The sequence below is a fragment of the Nothobranchius furzeri genome, chromosome 2 (assembly GCF_043380555.1).
Source record: "Nothobranchius furzeri strain GRZ-AD chromosome 2, NfurGRZ-RIMD1, whole genome shotgun sequence".
NCBI lineage: Eukaryota > Metazoa > Chordata > Actinopteri > Cyprinodontiformes > Nothobranchiidae > Nothobranchius > Nothobranchius furzeri.
Window position 1 is genome coordinate 89,811,692 of NC_091742.1, and position 20,271 is coordinate 89,831,962.

At 43.1% G+C, this 20,271-nt stretch overlaps 1 protein-coding gene across 1 annotated transcript in view; it reads left to right on the forward strand.

Moving 5' to 3' along the window:
• The window catches only part of LOC107372775 (zinc finger protein 585A-like), a 69,869-nt gene extending 49,923 nt beyond the window's left edge, over nucleotides 1–19,946 (forward strand). Inside the window, exons 12-13 of the mRNA XM_070548750.1 lie at nucleotides 1,090–19,707; nucleotides 19,839–19,946. Coding sequence (XP_070404851.1) covers nucleotides 1,090–2,348 — 1,259 coding nt within the window. The 3' untranslated portion in view covers nucleotides 2,349–19,707; nucleotides 19,839–19,946. The remainder of the gene's footprint in view (nucleotides 1–1,089; nucleotides 19,708–19,838) is intronic.
• The last annotated feature ends 325 nt before the right edge of the window (nucleotides 19,947–20,271 follow it).

The following is a 20,271-nucleotide window of genomic DNA, read 5'->3' on the forward strand; positions in this document are numbered from 1 at the left end:
GAGCATTTCTAATAGACACAGAGGTCTACAGCGGTGATTCACTACGACATTTATCTACAGTTCCAGTATAAATCACTAGGGTTATGGTGGCGGAGGAGTTAGGTGTCTGTCCCTTAATCAGAAGGTTGATCAGCAGCTGTTAGCTAGGAGGCTAACGTGTCTCCACAGGAAAGCTAACATGTTTTTATGTTTTATTTTAACCGGACAGTGATAACAGACACTTGTAATGTGTGCAAACTGGGCATTCAGAATGCTGGAAGAGACGGCTGCATGATGAGCAGCCTTCACAACAAACTAGTTCCTCCTCAGTGATGTGCGGTCAGGCTCATGACTGGGGAGGCACCTGCACGTCTCATATGTACAAATATATTAGCCCAGACGAGAGCTAGCATTTTTATTTAAACATTAATTAGAACCTTTGATTGTAACGCTTAAAATGGTCGATTCTCTTCTGTTCAACAGTATCATGAAAAACAAGATATTTAATAAAAGGTCAATTTGGATTATTTATTTCTTTTTGGGAAGAGGGCAGATTAATTTTTCAGGAAACATGTAAATTCTGTGATTTTGACCATAAACATGATGACATCATACAGAAAACTAATGTATAGACCAGTCAGTGGACACTTTTACTTGATATTAGTCATTATTAGTATATTACTTGTCATGATGACAAATGAGGCAGTGCCTCCCCCACCTTTTTTTTTCCAACCTTTATTTTACCAGGTAAAATGTTTAAGAACATGTTCTCATTTACAAACATGACATGGCCAAGAGGTCTTGGAAGGAAGTGCAAAAAAAAAAGCATATTATTATTATTAATAATAATAATAAGGTTCACTTTTTATTTAGTGTGAGGAATGCAGCAGCCAGGCTCCTGCATCAGACTTTGGGTGAGAGTGTTTATGTCTGCTTTGAGGAACAATAAGTGAGCAAAGGGTTGTTTTGGGACTCCAGATGGTGTTGCCATGAAAGGTGCATGAAAGGTTATGTTGTGTCAATTAGATGGTGAAAAATAGACCTTTTTGTACGTTACACTGTTCTTTACTGTCTGTTTTATTTTATATACTTCTATTATTTTCACTGCAGTTCCTATAAAAAGTGAAGATGAAGAGAAGCCTCTGTTCTCACAACTTCATCAGCAGCAAATAGAAGACAGAGATGTTCCATCCAGCCGCTCAGCTGACCAGATTAAAGCAGAAACTGGTGGAGGAGCAGAAACTAGCAGGAACCCAGATCTGAACCCTCAAGAACAAACATCTGATTCTTCAGAGACTGAAGTTAGTGGAGATGATGATGATAATGATGATGATGATGATGTGAATCTAGACTCTGAACTGCCAAACTCTGGGTCTGAAATTGGAAAAGTTCAGAAATCTCTAAAATCATTTAGATGTGACGACTGTGGAAAAATATTTAATGTAAAATTCCAATTAAACAAACACATGAGAGTGCACACAGGACAGAAACCTTTCTCCTGTGAGCTCTGTGGACAAAGCTTTAGATGGAAGGGAAATTTAAGCGATCACATGAGAGTCCACACAGGACAGAAATCTTTTGTCTGTGAGCTCTGTGGAAAAAGCTTTAGATTGAAGGGAGATTTAACCAAACACATAAGAGTCCACACAGGACAGAAACCTTTTGTCTGTGAGCTCTGTGGAAAAAGCTTTAGATTGAAGGGAGATTTAAACAAACACATAAGAGTCCACACAGGACAGAAACCTTTTGTCTGTGAGCTCTGTGGAAAAAGATTTGGCCTGAAGTCAAATTTAAACAGTCACATGACAGTCCACACAGGACAGAAGCCTTTTGCTTGTGAGCTCTGTCCACAAAGATTTAGCCTGAAGTCAAGATTGAACCTTCACTTGAAACGCCACACAGGACAGAAGCCTTTTGTCTGTGAGCTTTGTGGAAAAAGCTTTAGATTGAAGGGAGATTTAAACAAACACATAAGAGTTCACACAGGACAGAAACATTTTGTCTGTGAAGTCTGTGGAAAAAGATTTAGCCTGAAGTCAAATTTAACCACACACATGAGAGACCACACAGAACAAAAACCTTTTGTCTGTGAGCTTTGTGGAAAAAGATTTAGCCGTAAGTCAACTTTAGACAGACACATGAGAGTCCACACAGGAGAGAAGCCATTTCCATGTGAGCTCTGTGGAAAAAGATTTAGCCAACAGACAAATTTAAATAATCACATGAGAGTCCACACAGGACAGAAGCCTTTTGTCTGTGAGCTCTGTGACCAAATGTTTTCCCAAAAGACAAGTTTAACCAGACACATGGGAGACCACACAAGGTCACGAGGAACTAATGTAATAACACAAGTCCAAAAATTATTGTAGTTTGTACATCCTAGTTCCATGTGTTGCACCCCTGGTTGTTGTCCTGGATCAGAGTTGTTTCCAGCCCATGAGCCACATCTCCCTGTCCTGCAAGCCACATTTTGTGGTCACTAAGCTGTTTTTATTTCACTAAATCTCTGTTTTCACTGTGATGTAGCACAGTATCGTTACACAATGATGAGCAGCTAGATCAGAGTTTTGGAGCGTTGCAGTAGAGAGAGTAGCATGGCGTGTCTACTCTGCTTTTAAATCGTTATTGTAGTGTACAAATGTCTTTTACCAGTGGTTTGTACTTTGTGAGTTGCATAAATATCACTACAGTAGGGCTGCACAATATATCGAAAATTTTTCGTCATCGGGATAACAGGACGTGAGATAGGCCCATCGCAAAGCACGTCAAAAACGGCGATAAATGTTTGGTTCAAACATTTCCATCCGTGTCATACATCAACTTTTTGTAAACCAGCTCTGTTTTTTACGCTGAAGTATTATTTGACCAATCAAATGTAGCCCTTCTGATATGCGGCCAATCAGATGGGTCCGTTCACGTAATACGCCCGCCCCCTACGTAGACCCTTACCCCAAAATTTCACTATCTCCGCTCCGCCCCCGCTTTCCGCTGCCGCTCGCTTCCCTTGTTCGTCATGCTGGCTCAGAGCAACAAACGCACTTTGTGCTAAGGTTTCTGGAATCAGCGCTGCTTTCAAATGTGAACGTGAGTCCGCTCGTTGTCGTTAAGCAGCTGATAATTACCGGGCTGACTTCGACACGTGCCGGTGAACCAACCAACCGTTAGCCCCAGGCTCCGGTTAGCTTCCAGCTAAAAGGCTACAGCACTCTCCTCCCAGTCCCACCCTGCTAAAGAGGGCCTGGAAAAGTTCCCCCACACATCAAAGTGATTTTCATTTATGAGCTTTTATAACCTTGTTATTCAGGATAGTTGATTTGCTGCTGCACATAACCTGTCAGTCAGAAGCTCTGCTAGCCGGTTATCTTAAGAGGAGCTAGTTCAATTTGTTAGCTTGTTATCAGAGTCATAGTTGCAGTTTCATCATTTGAGCTGCTTTTTAAGATCTAGGTAAACTTGTTCAATTTGGGGTTAAAAACAAACATTTTCACATATTTTCCATGTAGTTTTTTGCCAGTTCCTCTTCTGAAAGGTAGACAATTGTTTTTCTCTTTCCCTCAGAAAATCTTAATATTCTCCTAGTTTGGCCCAGCACAGTTCACTTCCCAATTACAGCAACAGCCTTATATCATAACCACATAAGTGGAGAAAATGTTCAGTAGCAATGAGAGAATTTGCTGTTGCATTTAAGTGATGTTAACTATTATTTAACATTTAAACTTATGTATTTTTTTATTCAAAAAACCCTGGTAAGGGATGTTTTTCTGTATTTGGAGCACAGAAAAAGTTTTATGGTGGAGGTGATGTTTTAAAGTCACTGAGAAACTGCATGCATGCAGTTTGTTGTTTTGCTGCTAATACAGTAGCAGGTGCAGCTGCATGTTTTTGCAATAAAAATTTATGTTGTAATGGAATTCATGCATTAGTTTTTGTTTGCTTTGAACCCAGAGCAGACGTCACACGCCAGACGACATCAACACTGCATACTTTAGTATTTGTTCATTTATTCTGTATTCTCAGCCTTCAGAGAGTACAGACGCTTTTTTCTCAGTTCCCTTATCGGCTTCCCCAAGGCTCTTGTCCCGTCTGCCTACAGAGCACTTCTCTGCATTTCTCCGGAAACCACTACTCTTTTGGAAATATGGACCTAATTAACTGGTCATTCAACGCGATTGACAAAATTTTTTCTACGATGAGAACGGAGAAGGGGGCTCCCACCTGTCCCAAGGGGACATTCGCAGCGGGATATGCACTCGATTCTTGGGAGGTCTGGCGGATCGTGTGCCTCTCTCAGTTGTCCATCGAGGACGTGGAAGATTTGTGGATGTTCGGCCTGATGGTCACTGTATTTCTTCTGATTGGAGTGGGAGGATATCTGGTTTTCTGGAAATTTGGGAAGATGGGAGCGATTGGAGTGCGACCCGTGCCCATGGAATGTGCGGCTCGGGCGGTGACCTCACAGATTGGGACGTTACTCGAGGTGAACCGTAAGCTGGATCATTTCCTCGCGGCATTGCCTGTTTTAGTACGCAAGATGGATGTCATCTCGGAGAGGGTCACCGGACGATGTGGAGATGTTTAGAACACATACAATTGGCTTCACGTTGGACATGAATGACCACTTAATAGACTCCAAGGAAGAGAGGAAAATTATCTCTGCCTGCCCCAAACAAAGTCATGTTTATCCTTATCTGACGCCATAGCAGCCTCTCAAGGCTGCTTCAACACACCCCCACGAAAGGAGGAATGCCGACAGATGCTGTGTCCCGACCTTCACCCTCTTCCTTCAGATTGAGATGTCTGCGGGAAACTCAATGTGCTCTCTGTTCCTTTTCTCTCCCTCCCACCTGTTGGTCTGCAGCTGGTTGATGCGCCGTACCGGCAGCTCCCATTGGAGGCTTCAGGATCCCCGCCCATCCCTGCCTCCCCATTGGACTCTGATGTTTGTGTGTGTGCTGTTTGTGCTTCTATGTCAAGGAGTTTTTTTTGTATAATAGAGTTACTCCCCGCTGGGTCTAACTCTGCTATGTCTTTTTTTTACCATACCCCCAATTATCCTCATGTAACACCCTTTTCATCTATCTATTAAGGTAGCGCAACTCATGTTGCGAATGACCGCAGTCACCAATTCTTGTCTCTTGTCTTACCCATGTATGTCTGATCTCTGAATTGTGTGCACTGAAACTACAGCTGAAACAACTAATCGATTTAATCGATTACAATCGATTATTAAAATAGTTAACAACTTTTTTAGTCATCGATTAGTTGTTTAATAATCACATTTTACCGCATAAAGTCTATTTTTACCACAATCTGACATTGGTTACAATCTGTTAAATTTGCCACCAGTGTGTGGCAGTAATGAGCCACTGATCTACCAGTGGAGCCGTAGAAGAAGAAACAAGCCAATAAGTGCCCTCGGTTTTCATGACGTATCACGTTACTGACGCTCATCTTGCTGTGAGAGATGGCGGAACAAGAAGAAATACGGAAGAAAAATAGAAGCAACAAAACTGAAGAGAAACCCCGGACAAAAACCTCACGAGTATGGGGGCACTTCACCCTAGATGTCATGAAAAGACGGGTGACCTGCAAAATATGCAAAAACCATCTAGCGTGGCACGGAAGCACGACGTCCCTAAGTGAACATTTGAGACGAAAACGTGGGGGCAAATGCAGCAGAGGAAGCGCCAGCCCGGTAAGTAACAGAAAATAAGCTACATATAGTGGTCCATCACTACACGCAGATCAAATTTGGGACTTAATGTTTTAGCTGAGTTCGTTATAGTGAATGTTAAACATGTTTTTTTTTGCCACGTCAGTCTACGGTGTTCTACTTCTGATTGACTAGATGCAATCGCGAATCTCCGTGTTGTGAATCATGCGCTTGCCAAATTTAGCACGTCTGTTTATAAGAATGTTATGTTCCTCATTCAAAAAAGGACAACTCCGCGGAGAAAAATATACAGACGAGCTGTGTCCAGGTGAATATAACGCGGCATAGTTGTACGCTTTCAATTTTTGAATACAGGAGAAATTCAGAAGACGTCATTTTTTACTATTAAAAGGCTTTTTTACTATCTGTAAAACGCATCACAACGCATTTTTATCAAAATAAATGATCACTGTATATTGTTAATTAATTCAAATAATATAATATTGATTTAGTGTTGTAGTGTGTGTGCTGCTTTATTTTATATGTGTACTTATGTCAGTCAATTTGTGTTTCTTATGCAGAAAAAAACAAGCAACGATGGACAACTACATGGGGAACAAGGCACTCACCCCCCAGCAATGCATACCACTTACAAACTCTATTCTAGATTCTACATCATTTTTCATGGAATTTACCTCTTATATTTTGATGCCAAAAAATTATTCTGGACTGTGTAGCTCATTTTACACCGCTGACTGTGTTCATGTGCAATAAAATAGATTGCAGTCAACTGCACAATTCTCCTATGTTTTTCTTTTTCTTAACTGAAATTTATTCATCACTTGTATAGGTTAAATAGATAAACAATAACACACCGGTTAATCGATTAATTGAAAAAATAATCGACAGATTAATCTATTATGAAAATAATCGTTAGTTGCAGCTTACTGAAACTCAATTTCGTTTCTCTGTATGTCCTGCACATGTGGTAGAAATAACAATAAAGACGACTTTGACTTTAATATCGATAGCGCAATATTAAGCACTGTTATCGAATATCGCAGGTTTTCCTAATATCGTGCAGCCCTAATCTACAGATCTCTTTAGGTGTTCATCCAGTGGTTCCAGGATTGGGCCCAGTGTGATCAGATGACAGTCCAACATTTCCATTACTTTTAACACATTCTGCAAATTTAGATGGTTTCCTGTTGTTTACAGATCAAGGTCAAGGACAATTTTATTTATAGAGCGCATTTACAGCAGCAAAGCTACACCAAAGCGCTGTACAAGATAAAACAAAACAAGATACAACAGATCAACAATAAAAACCTAAAATAAGATGAGCACACAAGTCACAATCTGTAATAAAAACTGTTAAAAACTATTAAGATGCTCAAGTCAGCCTGCATTAAAAGCCAAATCAAAAAAATGTGTCTTAAGAAGGGATTTAAAATGTTCTAGATTCTGTGTGGTCCTGATGTTGAGAGGTAGCTTGTTCCACAGTTTGGGACCAACCACAGAGAAAGCTCTGTCGCTGCGAGTCCTGTGGCGGGTTTTTGGCACTGTTAAAAGAGCTTGGGAGCTGGACTTCATAGTTCTGGCAGGGACATAAGCGGACAGCAGCTCAGAGATATAAAATGGGTCCAGGCCATGAAGGGATTAAAAAACAAAAAGTAAAATTTTAAAATGGATCCTGTAAGAGACAGGAAGCCAATGGAGAGGGGTTCAGAACCGGGGTTATGTGAACCCGCTTGCTGGTTCCAGTCCGCAAGCGGGCCGCTGCATTTTGGACCAGCTGAAGTCGGTGTGGGGAGGACTGGTCCAGGCCAGAATACAGGGAGTTGCAGTAGTCCAATCAGCCGGACACAAACAGATGGAGGACATGTTCGAGGAAATTAGCAGGAAGGTATGGCTTTCACCTTTGCCTTAAATGATAAAAACCTGATTGGACCACTGCACTCACCTGTCTGTGAAGATTAAAAGAACCGTCTAAAAACACACCAAGGTTTTTAACATGGATTTAGAAAACCAGAACAAGGACCAAGAGGACTAACAGTGTTGTTTAAAAGATTAGAACTGCCAAATAGTAAAATTTCAGTTTTTTGATTGTTGAGCTTAAGAAAATTCATGGACATCCATTGTTTGACGCTTTTTAAGCATTCCAGTAATGAGCCAATTGACCTGGCATCACTAAGTGGCAAATAGATCTGAAGATCATCAGCGAAACAGTGAAAAGTAATTTTGTACTTCTCAAAAATAGAGCCTAAGGGGAGCATATACAAAGAAAAAAGTGCTGGACCCAAAATGGAGCCCTGAGGCACCCCACATGTCAGATAGAGCTGAGGAAAATAATCAAATAATCGATGCATCGGGATGCGGACATAAACGATTCTGCGTCGTAGAAGAGTATGCCATAATCGATTATAGTGGAATGTAGTTTTGTTTTTTTAACGGCAGTACCAGCGCTGCATCCAAATCTGTCAGAGTGAGCGTTCTCCACATTTACCAAGTGGTTCCGCCTTAATGTGGTACTGCAGGGCTGAGCCTAGAGTTGTAACCTGAGACTGAACCGGAACCGAATCAGCCCGACCGGTTCTGTTGGATTTGGGCCGTGAATTAAGTTAATTGAGCGGGTTGTCGTGCGGCGCGCTCCGCTCGCTCGATCAGAGAGAGGGAGAGAGAGAGAGAGAGAGAGAGAGAGAGAGAGAGAGAGAGAGAGAGAGAGAGAAGCTCTTTTCTATAGCCCCTCTTAAGATAACAATCACGAGGCGCTTCACAAAAACAAAAAATTTAAAAATACAAGAAAAGAATTTAGAAAATGATTAAAATATTTAAAATGAGCAAAAAAAATAGACAATTGTGAGTAAAAAATGTAAAGAATGAGAGAGTGAATAGGAAAGAGGGAAATCAGTGGATCCTGAGGAAGAGGAGAGAAAGAGGAAATAAATAGACCCGAACAGAGCGGAGGCAGTGACCGACAGCACGAGCCATTCTATTTCGTATAACTCCGCTCTTTAAGCCATCGCCTATTGGATTAATCCCATCCCCCTTAACCAATCATTGAAGAGCTTTTATGTACCCGCCTCCTAGGCGGGTCCTGGCCCCATAAAAGGGCCCAGCGAGCATAGCTCGTCTCCTTTGTCATCTTCAAACAACTAAATCATTTGAATGAGCTTAAACTATCCTGTTCTTCAAGCACATGTCCGACAATTCGGTCAGTTTGTGCTCCCCAGGATTTACACGACAAGAACAACCTACTGAAAAGTGTCATGTCCAGCGGTGTCGTTCATCTTCTCCACCGGACAGGTACTGTTTATTTACTTAATTGTGGAAGCAGGCCTCCACGCTCCCTGGCAGGACCAAGGCCTGGACTCTCACGCTCTTCTACGCCATTCCGGCCATAAGAGCGCTACTTTGTTAGCTAGTTGCTAGGCTTTCTGTTCCCGCGCCCATGCTGCATAAGTCGAATGTCTTATTGGCCAACACGGCGCTGTCCAGTTTCGCTGCTCCTATCCAGTTATTACTCGGCTCCCAGCAGCTCTGGCTTACTGGAACAACATTAGGAGCCTTACTTAACTTAGCCTTTTTCTGAAGCTGGTTGTTTGGTGTGCTACTTCCACCTCCAAACACGGATGGTGACGCAGCTCTTTGCTGTGCCCATGTTCTGCAGCTGTCTCCGCTGACAGCAGGACTGCTGAAGCATGTGACTCAAATCTGTGCTCTGCTGCTTTGTCTATGCTTCCCGGACCCCGGCTAGCAGACACTGGTTCAGTCAGCTCGGACGTGCTGTGTGAACTGCAGTATTGCAGCGCTATTGAGACCACAGTAACCGGCAGGGCTATCCAGCATTCAGGTGTCTAGCTGGCCCAAGTTCTGCTCAGAACCAGCACTCGACTGCTGTCTCCATTCTTCCAGCTCAAGCTTGGTGACTTGATGCAGGAAATGTGTGTGACTATGACTGCTCATGAATGTTATTTAAAAAAAACGTTCCCTGACCACAAATTACTGTTACGGTCCACAGCTACAGATGGTTCGTACGATCCTTCTGCTGTCCTCTTACACATGTTTTCCCTCACCAAGCCCAACCATCTCTCCTCACAGCGCCACCGTTTTGGTCCTTCGGGCTCTGCTCCTGACGGAGTTTTTTTCCCGACGGGATGTGGTGTGAGCCTGCATGATTATGGGTTTGCTTGGGTCTCTGCCTGCCACAGCCCAGTTACCCGCTAGCTGCGGCTCTGCCTACCTCGCCCCCACCCCATGGTTGAGATGCGCAGAGGGAATGCTCATTTCACTTCGCGGCCATTTTTGAGCTTTCGGGTCACGGCTGCACACCCCATCGCTCATGCGCGTGCTCTGCTCCCCAACAAGATTTTTCTCTGAGGAATGTGCTACAGCCTGTATGGTTGTGCTGTCTCGCACTCCCTGCCCAGCAACATGAATCGTTGGGGAGGTGTGAGTGGTTATCTTCATGTTCAAATCATAAGTACAGGATTTTGAAACAGTGTTTTCATCAGATGGTTCTTTTGAGCACTCTGTAGGGGTCTCCCACACGTCTCCCATGCCTAAAGAACCCACTTCTGGTGACCATTCAGCTGAGGTTCACCATGGGTTAGCTACATCTGCTAACTGCTTTAAGGCTGAGGGACGACACGCTAACAAGGAACACACTTTCTTCGCTTAGCTGTCAAACCCTCCACACACAAATCTTATGTGTGAACATGATATTAAACAAGAGCTCGGTAGCAAGCAATGTGGTCTGCTGATGAGGCAGTGATCATTCGTCAGAGAGGCGACCTCTCATGCTCCTACACTCACTAAGAAGGCTGCTATGTTCCTTCCTGCATCGCTGATTCTTGCGCTCACGCACTACAGCCGAGCGCGCCAATCAGCCACCCGAGCTTATGGCCCATCCATTTTTGCAGATGACATGGGCATCCCGCCCTCCACGGACAACCCCTTGGGTCGCCCCTCCCTTCTGTTGAGGTGGCAGTCTACAGTAAGGGCTGATGATGTCTCGTGTGCGTGCGTCAGAGCTTACAGCCTTACCATTCTGAAAAAACAAATCTCGTCTGATATTTGTAGCAATCCAGGGTAGGGCTTGGTCCGCTTGGGAATACCAGGTGCTGTAACCCAGCCTCTGCCCAAGCGGCTCCTCTCTCATCATGCCCAGGCATGGGCGCATGGATACACAATATCTACATGGTCAGGCTCCAGTATCGGTATTGCCCTTCTCCATTTGCTGGGACAGTGGTGACCAAACTGACATCAGCTCAGTCTCACTCTCAGTTCAGAACTACTGGGAAAGCCGGGAGGAATCAAGCCTATTCTCGATCTTTCCGCTTCGAGGCAGTAAGACACTTATGCCTGTTGACCATCTGACAGGTTCTGAGTTATGTGTATCCAGGCGATCAGTTCACCTGCATCAACCTGAGAGATGCCGATTTTCACATTCCGGTGATCCCAAAGCACAGGAAATTCCTGTGCTTTTCCCTCATTGGAGCTCAGTTTCAGTGCAACATACTTCCTCTCGGGTACTCCCTTGCACCGGGTGCCTCAAGGTGGCGCTCCAACCAATATGCACCAAGGGCATGAAAATCGTCTTTCTAGATGATCTCCTGCTTCTGATCTGCTCCAAGTCTAATGTAGACTCGCGTTGGCAGAACTTCAAGTTCGGGTTTTCCAGGAGAGTTTGATGACTCCTCCTCAGGTGATTCTTGGGAGTGGAACTGAACTCCGGGATCATGGAAGAGCACTTGTCACAGTCCGGGATTATGGACTTAACTGCGATGCTCAGGCACATGCGCACACGTCACTCTGTGACTTCACTGACAGTCTTAAATTGATGAACATGATGAGACGCATTCAACGTTGGCTCAGATCCACCACAAGCATTACATCTTGTCCGCTCCTTCCTCGGTGAGGAGGGATTTGCAACATCAGGTAGTTCCCAGACCCTGAGAAGAGGAGTCCCGCCTGGCTGCGTGGCCTCCCATGTCTCAATATTTACAGTCTCATTGTGTCAGGATGGGTGGGACTACACGTTTGTCCCATTCAGTGGGCGACAGCTGGCCTCCATTAATTCATGTGTGCCTAAATGTGTTAGAAGTCCTGATGATCCACAATGCGATTCTCCTCTTTGCATCTCTGCTCCAATCCACAATGTTGTTGGTCACTCGAACAACCAAGTCGCAATTGTGAACCGCTAAGGCGGGGTTCACTCTCCCATCCTTCTGTGGGTAGCCAGAACGCTTCTGTGCTGGGCTCAGACACACCTGTCAATAAAAGCGGTCTGCAGCCTGGGCATTTTGAATGTTAAAGCAGACATCGTGTCCAGATGTGGCCCACATCATTTGGGGTGGCGTCACCACCCCAATCTTGTGTCTCATTTTGGGAGAGTTTCGGGGATGCGGCTGTGAATCTGCTTGGTCTTGCGAGAACACACTCTGCAGACTGTGGTTCTCTTTAAGCTCACAAGATTGTCTCCCATTTGGTATGGAATTTTTAGCCTTCTAATCATGGCTCAGGCTCCTACTTTACATTTTCCCCCCGTTCCGCTAATTCCCAGCCTCTTGGTATGAATTAGGCAGGTACAGCTATCAATTGTTCTGGTAGCCCTCAACGCAGCGCAGCTCCTTGGTCTTCAGAACTGCAGCTGTTGGTGACAGCGCACCTGTGGCGCCTGGTTTGGAGGAGGGATGCGCTCCTGCAAGCAGGCGGAGCCGTCAGACACCCACGAATCCTGAATCTACATTTGTGGGTTTGATTGCTAAATGGTTACAGTGTCTCTTGGTCTATCGTCCAACATGATCCAGACCATTCAGAATGCTCGCGCGTCATCCACAGTGGTCTCATATTCTGCTAAATGGGCTGCGTTTCTGCGCTTTTGTGAGGAGTGTACTTGATCTCCTCTCCTGCACATTAGCCAGCATTCTGTCTTTCGTACAGATGCTGACACACGAATGTGTGACTCTGCACTGAGATCTGGCTGTGGTTCTGTGCAGGCTGTCCTAGGCTTTCTTTGAACCTTTGGACCAGGTTCCAATAAAGGTTTTGTTCCTCAAAACCAAATTGTTGCTGGATTTGACGTCATTTGAGAGAATTATCCAAAGTCCTGGAGAAAATAGTGGCCATCCAAGTATGTCAGCTTTTAAACACTAATGCTCTGTTTGAGGAATTTCAGTCTGGTTTTAGAGAGTATCACAGCACTGAAACTGCATTAGTGAGAGTTACAAATGATATTCTCATGGCCTCAGATAAGAATCTTGTGTCTGTTCTAGTCTTGTTAGATCTCAGTGCTGCCTTTGACACAGTTGATCACAATGTTCTTTTAGAAAGATTTGAACATGTTGTAGGGATCAAAGGAACAGCGTTAGGCTGGTTTAAATCCTACCTGTCTGACAGATTTCATTTTGTAATTGTACATGACAAATCTTCTTCATACTCCAGGGTTACTTGCGGAGTACCACAGGGTTCAGTGCTTGGACCAATTCTTTTTACTATATATATGCTCCCAATTGGTAAAATCATTAGACAGCATGGGATAAACTTCCACTGTTATGCTGACGATACTCAGTTATATTTATCCATTAACCCTGATGAACCTAATCGGTTGGGTAGATTACAGGCTTGTCTTGAGGACATAAAAAATTGGATGACTCTTAACTTCTTGCTTTTAAATCAAGACAAGACGGAAGTTCTCATCTTTGGACCAGAAATCCAGAAAAGGAAATTGCTTGGCCAATCGCCTGACCTTAATGGCATTGCATTGATCTCCGAGAACAAAGCAAGGAACCTTGGTGTTATCTTTGACCAGGACATGTCATTCAAATCCCAGGTTTCACAAGTTTGTCGGATTTCCTTTTTCCACCTTCGGAATATTGCTAAGATTAGAAGCATACTTTCCAGGAGTGATGCTGAAAAACTAGTTCATGCATTTATTACATCAAGACTGGATTACTGTAATTCATTACTCTCAGGAAGTCCACAGAATGTAGTTAAAAGTCTTCAGCTTGTCCAAAATGCTGCAGCTAGAGTTCTGATGAGAATTAAAAAGAGAGATCATATCTCTCCTGTCTTAGCTTCCCTACATTGGCTACCTGTTAAATTCAGAATAGATTTTAAGATCCTTCTTCTCACATATAAAGCTCTTAATAATCAAGGTCCATCATACATCAGTAATCTGATTGTTCCATATGTTCCTAACCGAGCACTTCGCTCTCAGACTGCAGGTCTACTGGTGGTTCCAAGAATATCTAAACTTAGGATGGGAGGCAGATATTTTAGTTATCAGGCTCCTCTCCTGTGGAACCAGCTCCCAGCTTTAGTCCGTGAGGCAGACACCTTGTCTACTTTTAAGAATAGGCTTAAAACATTTTTATTTGATAGGGCCTATAGTTAAAATCTGATGTTAGCCTAAATCTGGACAAGTGGGGGATTACAGGGAGGTGGAGTGTACAGTCGGTAAAGACGGCTCTCCCTTGCCCTGCCTCCAACATGCCTACATCTAAATAGGATAGATTATCCAGGATTAACTCTGTAGTTATGCTGCTATAGGCTTAGACTGCTGGAGGACACACTGACCACTTTTCACACTCTACTGCTTTATTCTACAGTCTGCTCTTTAAGTGTACTATTTTGTGCAATTTCAGCTGTTAACTTTATTTTCTCTGTAAGTGTTTTTCTCCCCAGAAGAAGCTACAATGACGTTCTGCTGAGCTGTGGTGGCCTCATGGAGGGGGCCATCGACTAGCACACTGCTGCTAACCACTAATACATTCTCTCTCTCCTGATAATAACTTTTTGTTTTCATTGACTTTTGATGTGCTAATACTAGTTTATCCGTTTAATTATAGATCCACTAGGATAAATACAATAAAGTTTATCTTTCACCAAATACAATATTTACTAAGACATCACAATATAACTATAGACACATTACTTGTCTTTGTGTGTGTGTGTGTGTGTGTGTGTGTGTGTGTGTGTGTGTGTGTGTGTGTGTGTGTGTGTGTGTGTGTGTGTGTGTGTGTGTGTGTGTGTGTGTGTGTGTGTGTGTGTGTGTGTGTGTGTGTGTGTGTGTGTGTGTGTGTGTGTGCGTGCGTGTGTGCGTGTGTGTGTGTGTGTGTGTGTTCTGTGTTCTCCATCCCCAGTGAGTCGTGGAGGATAGCTGCTTATACTGAGCCAGGATTCTCTGGTGGTTTCTTCCCGTTAAAAGGGAGTTTTCCTCTCCACTGTCGCTGCATGCTTGCTTAGTATGAGGATTGCTGTATAGTCACTGACACTAGTCAGTGACTTGATGCAATTTGCTGGGTTCCTTATATAGGAAACATTATTTCTGATTGGCTTAATGAACTGTGAATTGGAATGTTTATTATGTGAAGTGCCTTGAGACGACTCTTGTCGTGATTTGGCGCTATATAAAAAAGAAGAAGGAATTAGTGATCTACTGTAACTCCTCTCGCTGTCTTGCCATCTTGTCTCAGGAAATGGAATGATGGGTGTACAGCTGTTCTCTGACCCAAACCCAGTGTTCTACCTCAAAGAGTATCACAGACTCTTTCAGGTCCTGAACCATTTTTCTAGTGGGGTTCTCCTTCCCCTCTTGTCAGAGTAAGGTGCTGCCGTGAAGACAGTTACCCACTGAGGATTTTCCTTCAGCACGATTACAGATATTTACGAGTTTTTCTCGTTTCACGCTTTTATTCGTCAAAAATGCTTTATCCGTACCGGATACTAGTCTGAAACGAGTATCCGGCTCATCCCTAGCAGTAACCACCCTGCCCTGCCTCTTCCTCCTTGCTGTCTGCCGGCTGTGATCACAAGCAACATAAGAGTAGTTCCTGCTGCTTCTTCGGGAAACAGCGCAAAAAAAATCAAAAAATTAAAAAATTTTTTAAAAAATCAACAAAACTTGGGATCTTGTAGGCGTGGCGCTGGGATTTCAGCCGTGGCGGGCCTCCATGGCTACGCCTATGTAAGGGAAACACTGGCGTACATAAAAGCTCTTCAATGATTGGTTAAGGGGGGTGGGATTAATCCAATAAGCGATGGCTCCGTCTTGTCAAATGCACCACCTACGTTATGAAAAAAGTAACTTTAAATAACTTTAAGGTAACTTAAAAAAGAGGCGAGCTGAAGAAAACCTAGGGAGTACTGAAGAAACGTGATCAACAGTGAAGCAAGCACAGAGATCCGTTACTGTCTGTGTGTGTGCGCGCGGATGCATGGGCCGGACGCGAACTGAGCTTACGGCTGCAGAGTTTTATGTGTAGGGAGGGGCGGGCGCTCTATGTGACTGGCCAATCACAGCGTGTGAAGACAGTCAGTTATCCAATGAGGATCTTCCTTCAGCACGATTACAGATATTTACGAGTTTTACTCGTTTCATGCTCGTATTCGTCAAAAATGCTTTATCTGTACCAGATACTCGTTTGAAACCAGTATCCGGCTCATCCCTAGTTCAAATGTTTTTGTCCAAATTTTAGAGATGTTCTGAAATGTTTATGAACATGATGTCCAAAAATTAACACAACTTCTTCAGTTTGAGACCAATTGTGGTTCAAAGCAAACCTAAAATGGGAACCAGTTAACAATGACGCAAACAAAAAAATCTCAAAAGATGCACGCCCCGTTTGCACCGCAGAGGAGCGAGCTGGGGCAGAAGTAGCAGCCTTGGTATTAAAACTGACGACAACGCACTTTTTTGGTGGAAAATATGCAGCCAGACTTCCCTAGATGTCGCCACTAGCCCCAAAGTAACCGTGTGTCTGTGCCACAAGCTCATTGAAACAGGTTTTCAGCAGTCGGTCCTCAACGTCCTTTGTTGAAGCCGGAAAAGGTTACCATGCTGGTTTTTCAGGTGAAAAGTCTTTTTATAAGCTGTGTTTTTTATTAGTTAATATGTGTGTTATTATTTTAGTAATAGTGTTTGTTATTCCGTTTCTGAACGGTGTAGCATCCAGAAATGGTCAGTTTTTCATGTACAGTTTGACCACTTCAGTATCCGGTCATAGGGAGACACAAGTCTACATCTAGTGCCTTTAATCTGCTGGATTCTGCTATTCCATCAGCTGAAGTCCAGGCCTCTGCAGGTTTGCACAGGATAACATATTGTCAACAAAACATAAGTAAAGGTAATATATTAAGCTTAAAAGCAACATATTATACCCTCTTACAACGGTAAAGGTCCAAACCAACAATTTGGTAGTTCCACTTGAAGCTTACGTCATCATTTTTACATTAGTCCCGGTGATACTTGGCTGTAACTTGGCTGCTAATATAATTCTGACACTTCCTCTGCTTTAAGGCTACTTACCAACAGCCTGGAGTCACTTGCCCCTCTATGGAGGTGAAGTGTTTGCAATATGTGAAGATTGTCTGCTTAGAGGACACAAGCTTCCCAGAAAGATTTCTTTTTATTTCTTTATTTGACCTTTATTTAAACTGATGAGTCGATTGAGAATCCATTCTCATGTACAATGATGATCTTGGCCAAAAGCAGCAGCAACAGACACATCATTAGCTTTACAAGATGGTCAGGTTCAGATCAGGGTAGACAGACAGATGGATACATCTTTGTTGTCCCCTGTGGGAAAGCTGCATGTGTCCAAACAGGTCTGTTTTTTTCTGTTCTGTTTACATTGGCTATGGGGGAAATGACATACGTTTAGCTGCACATGACTTTTATTTTGAAGGTTTTCGGATCATTGGGGACATCTCCATAGTCCACAGGAGCACCTTGGCTTAGGTTAAGGGAGAAGCTACGTCCATAACATCATTTAAGGACTCCAGGTATTGAGTTTTTCCTTTTCAGTTCCTGGAGAACTCTTATGTGTGAAGACTGTTTTTAATGCTTTTTAGCTTTAATGGAGTTTAGGGACATTTACTGACTGAAATCTGTTTAGCTTCACCTCAACTAACAAAGAATTTCTAGAGGTGCGTGAAAAAAACGAATCTCAGTTTTTATTTAGAAAGATTCTGAATCGATTCTGTCTGAAAGCTTTAATGTAAACTGCTGTTTCCGAGCATCCTTGAAGGCATCATCGCTGGAGCGCTAGCTGTGCTCCTACGCTGCAACCTGCTGAAATACGACAGACTAACTTTTATTATTGTCCTGTGTACTTTTATGAGTCAAGCAGGAAGTTCCATTGTGTTTTATATGTTTGAGTGTTGCTTCATGCTGACTGCACCGTGTATAATTCACTCTTGTTAAGACTAATAGTGTCTGATCAGTGATACATGTAACTGGTCTATGTGAACACGTGCTACTGGATGGTATAAAAGCTGTTTATTAGTTTAAGATGTTTCACATAAACTGACACATCTCGTTTCCCTGCTTCTTCACACACACACACACACACACACACACACACACACACACGCACACACACACGTTCTAGTCTAGAGTTCAGAGCGGTTCTGGTTCAGTCCGCTGTTGGATCATCAACACTTGACAGGAGACATGATGGTCTTTCATACAGAATGTCTCGTGTCTTCATCTGTCTAGGGCTGTTATGATGGTTTTATTTTTGAACCATTTGAACATTAAATGTTCTCTGCAGACCTGTTAGTGTCCTCCATCATTCAGGTGCTATGAGTGTGTTCTGTTGTCCTTCTGGGTAAAGCAGCAGTTACAGGATGGTGGAGATTTCTTTTAATCGTTGATTTTACCTATTTTTATTTTCTATCCTTTTTTTAATGAGATGTGTTTGTTTCACATAGATTACAGTTGACTTTGCTACTAAGTGTTGTTCTAGATCTTAGCAATGATGTTTATGCTTCATTATTTGTTTCTTCTTCTTGTAATAAAACTTAAACTTTGCTGGCTGAATGCAGAAGTGTTTTCTCTTTAAGTCTCTGATCAAATCCCACAACACCACACATGGCTCCATCCCACAAATCTCCAACTACAAGAAGCTATCCTATCAATGTGAGGCAACATTTCTGAAGAATGCTTTCAGCACCTTGTTGAATCAATGCCACGTAGATTTAAGGCAGTTCTGAAGGTAAAAGGGGCTCAAACACCGTATTAGTATGGTGTTCCTAATAGTCCTGTAGGTGAGTGTATATATATGTCTATTATACATAGAATATTACATTTAGTAAACTGTATTTTTGCCCATCAGACCTCATTGAGTGAAGAAAACAAGAGCGTCTGGTGGCCGCACCAAGCATTACATGAGACAATTTCTAAATCAGCACCTTCACAACACTTTTTGTTTTCTTCTCAGAGCTGCTTCAGAAAAACAAACCAAACATCAAAGGTTTCTCCCACATTCTTTACAGAAAATATTTTTCTGCAAATACTTCTCGGTTTGTTTATACGTCAAGAAATCAAGAGAAAAATAAAATTGGTCACAATGAGTTGATAGAACATCACAAATACAACATTTATTTACTCTTACGTTTGTCAGGGCTTTTGAAAAAATTGTTAAAAAAATAATAAAAATGTGTGTTTTATTAGTCCCATTCTGAACACACAGGTGTGTGTTATTCTGCTCCAGCAGGTGGCGCTACTGCACCTTTACGCTGGTCACCGACCACCGGAAAAAGCAGAAACCGGAAGCTGCCAGCAGAGCTAGCTTGTTGTTGTTCTGGTGTGTGAGGAGAATATTTGAGGCTCTGCAGTAAAAATGTCTTCACTTCAGTCTCTGGGAGAGTTGATCAGCTAAAGCGACTAACTGCTGCTGCTGCAGAAATCTTCTCACCAGGCTGTGGAAACTTTCTTCTCCTCCTCAACAACTTGGTGGAGTTCTTTCCAGAACCGGAGAAGATATTCTGCGGTCTTCGTGACAATCGGAGCTCCAGAATCAGGTTGTGGGTGAGAAAAGCTTTTCTCTAGACTTCCTGCCCTCTGGATCTGCTGCTGTTCCTTTGGCCTCTCTGAGAAACGCGCTCGTTTTGCTGCTTTCATCAGATTGAAGAGGTTCCCTCTATCAGACTCGCTCATCTGAGTTGGTCATGATGCAGGATCGCTGCTCGCTCTCTGATCCATCCTGCTCACACTCTCCGACGGAAACGCCCCGAATCTGAATGTGACTCTGGAGGAAAAAGCGGTTAGCTCTACTCCGTGAACTCTGGTGAGCAAAGGTCCTCTTTTCCAGACTGGATCTGTCCTCAGCTGATCAGAACCAAAGCGTTGGATCTTTAATCTCCTGCGTTGTTCTGAAGCAGCATCTTAATCAGCTCTCCTGCTTTGTTTCTATTGCAGCTGTTAGCTAAACACGGCTAAAGAAAACCTGCTACCACTTCAGGATCTGGGACTGATTCATCGTGTGTTCTTCACCACCTGGACCTGGACAGCATGGACACAGGTACTGGTGCACACCAAACCATCAGCACTCCCACATCCATAATCCAGCATCTCTGTACAGATGGTCTCTGCAGACAAACTTCAGTGATGCACAAACACAAGAAAACATCAACATCGGCTCCTGAAACCAGAAATCAGCTCCATCTCTTCTTTCTGTCAGCGTTCTACCAGTTACCTCATTCCTTCAGTCATGACCACTTACCTAAGCTAACATGTTTTTATTTTAACCGGACAGATGAATTTTTCAGGAAACATAAATTCTGTGATTTTGACCATAAACATGATGACATCATACAGAAAACTAATGTATAGACCAGTCAGTGGACACTTT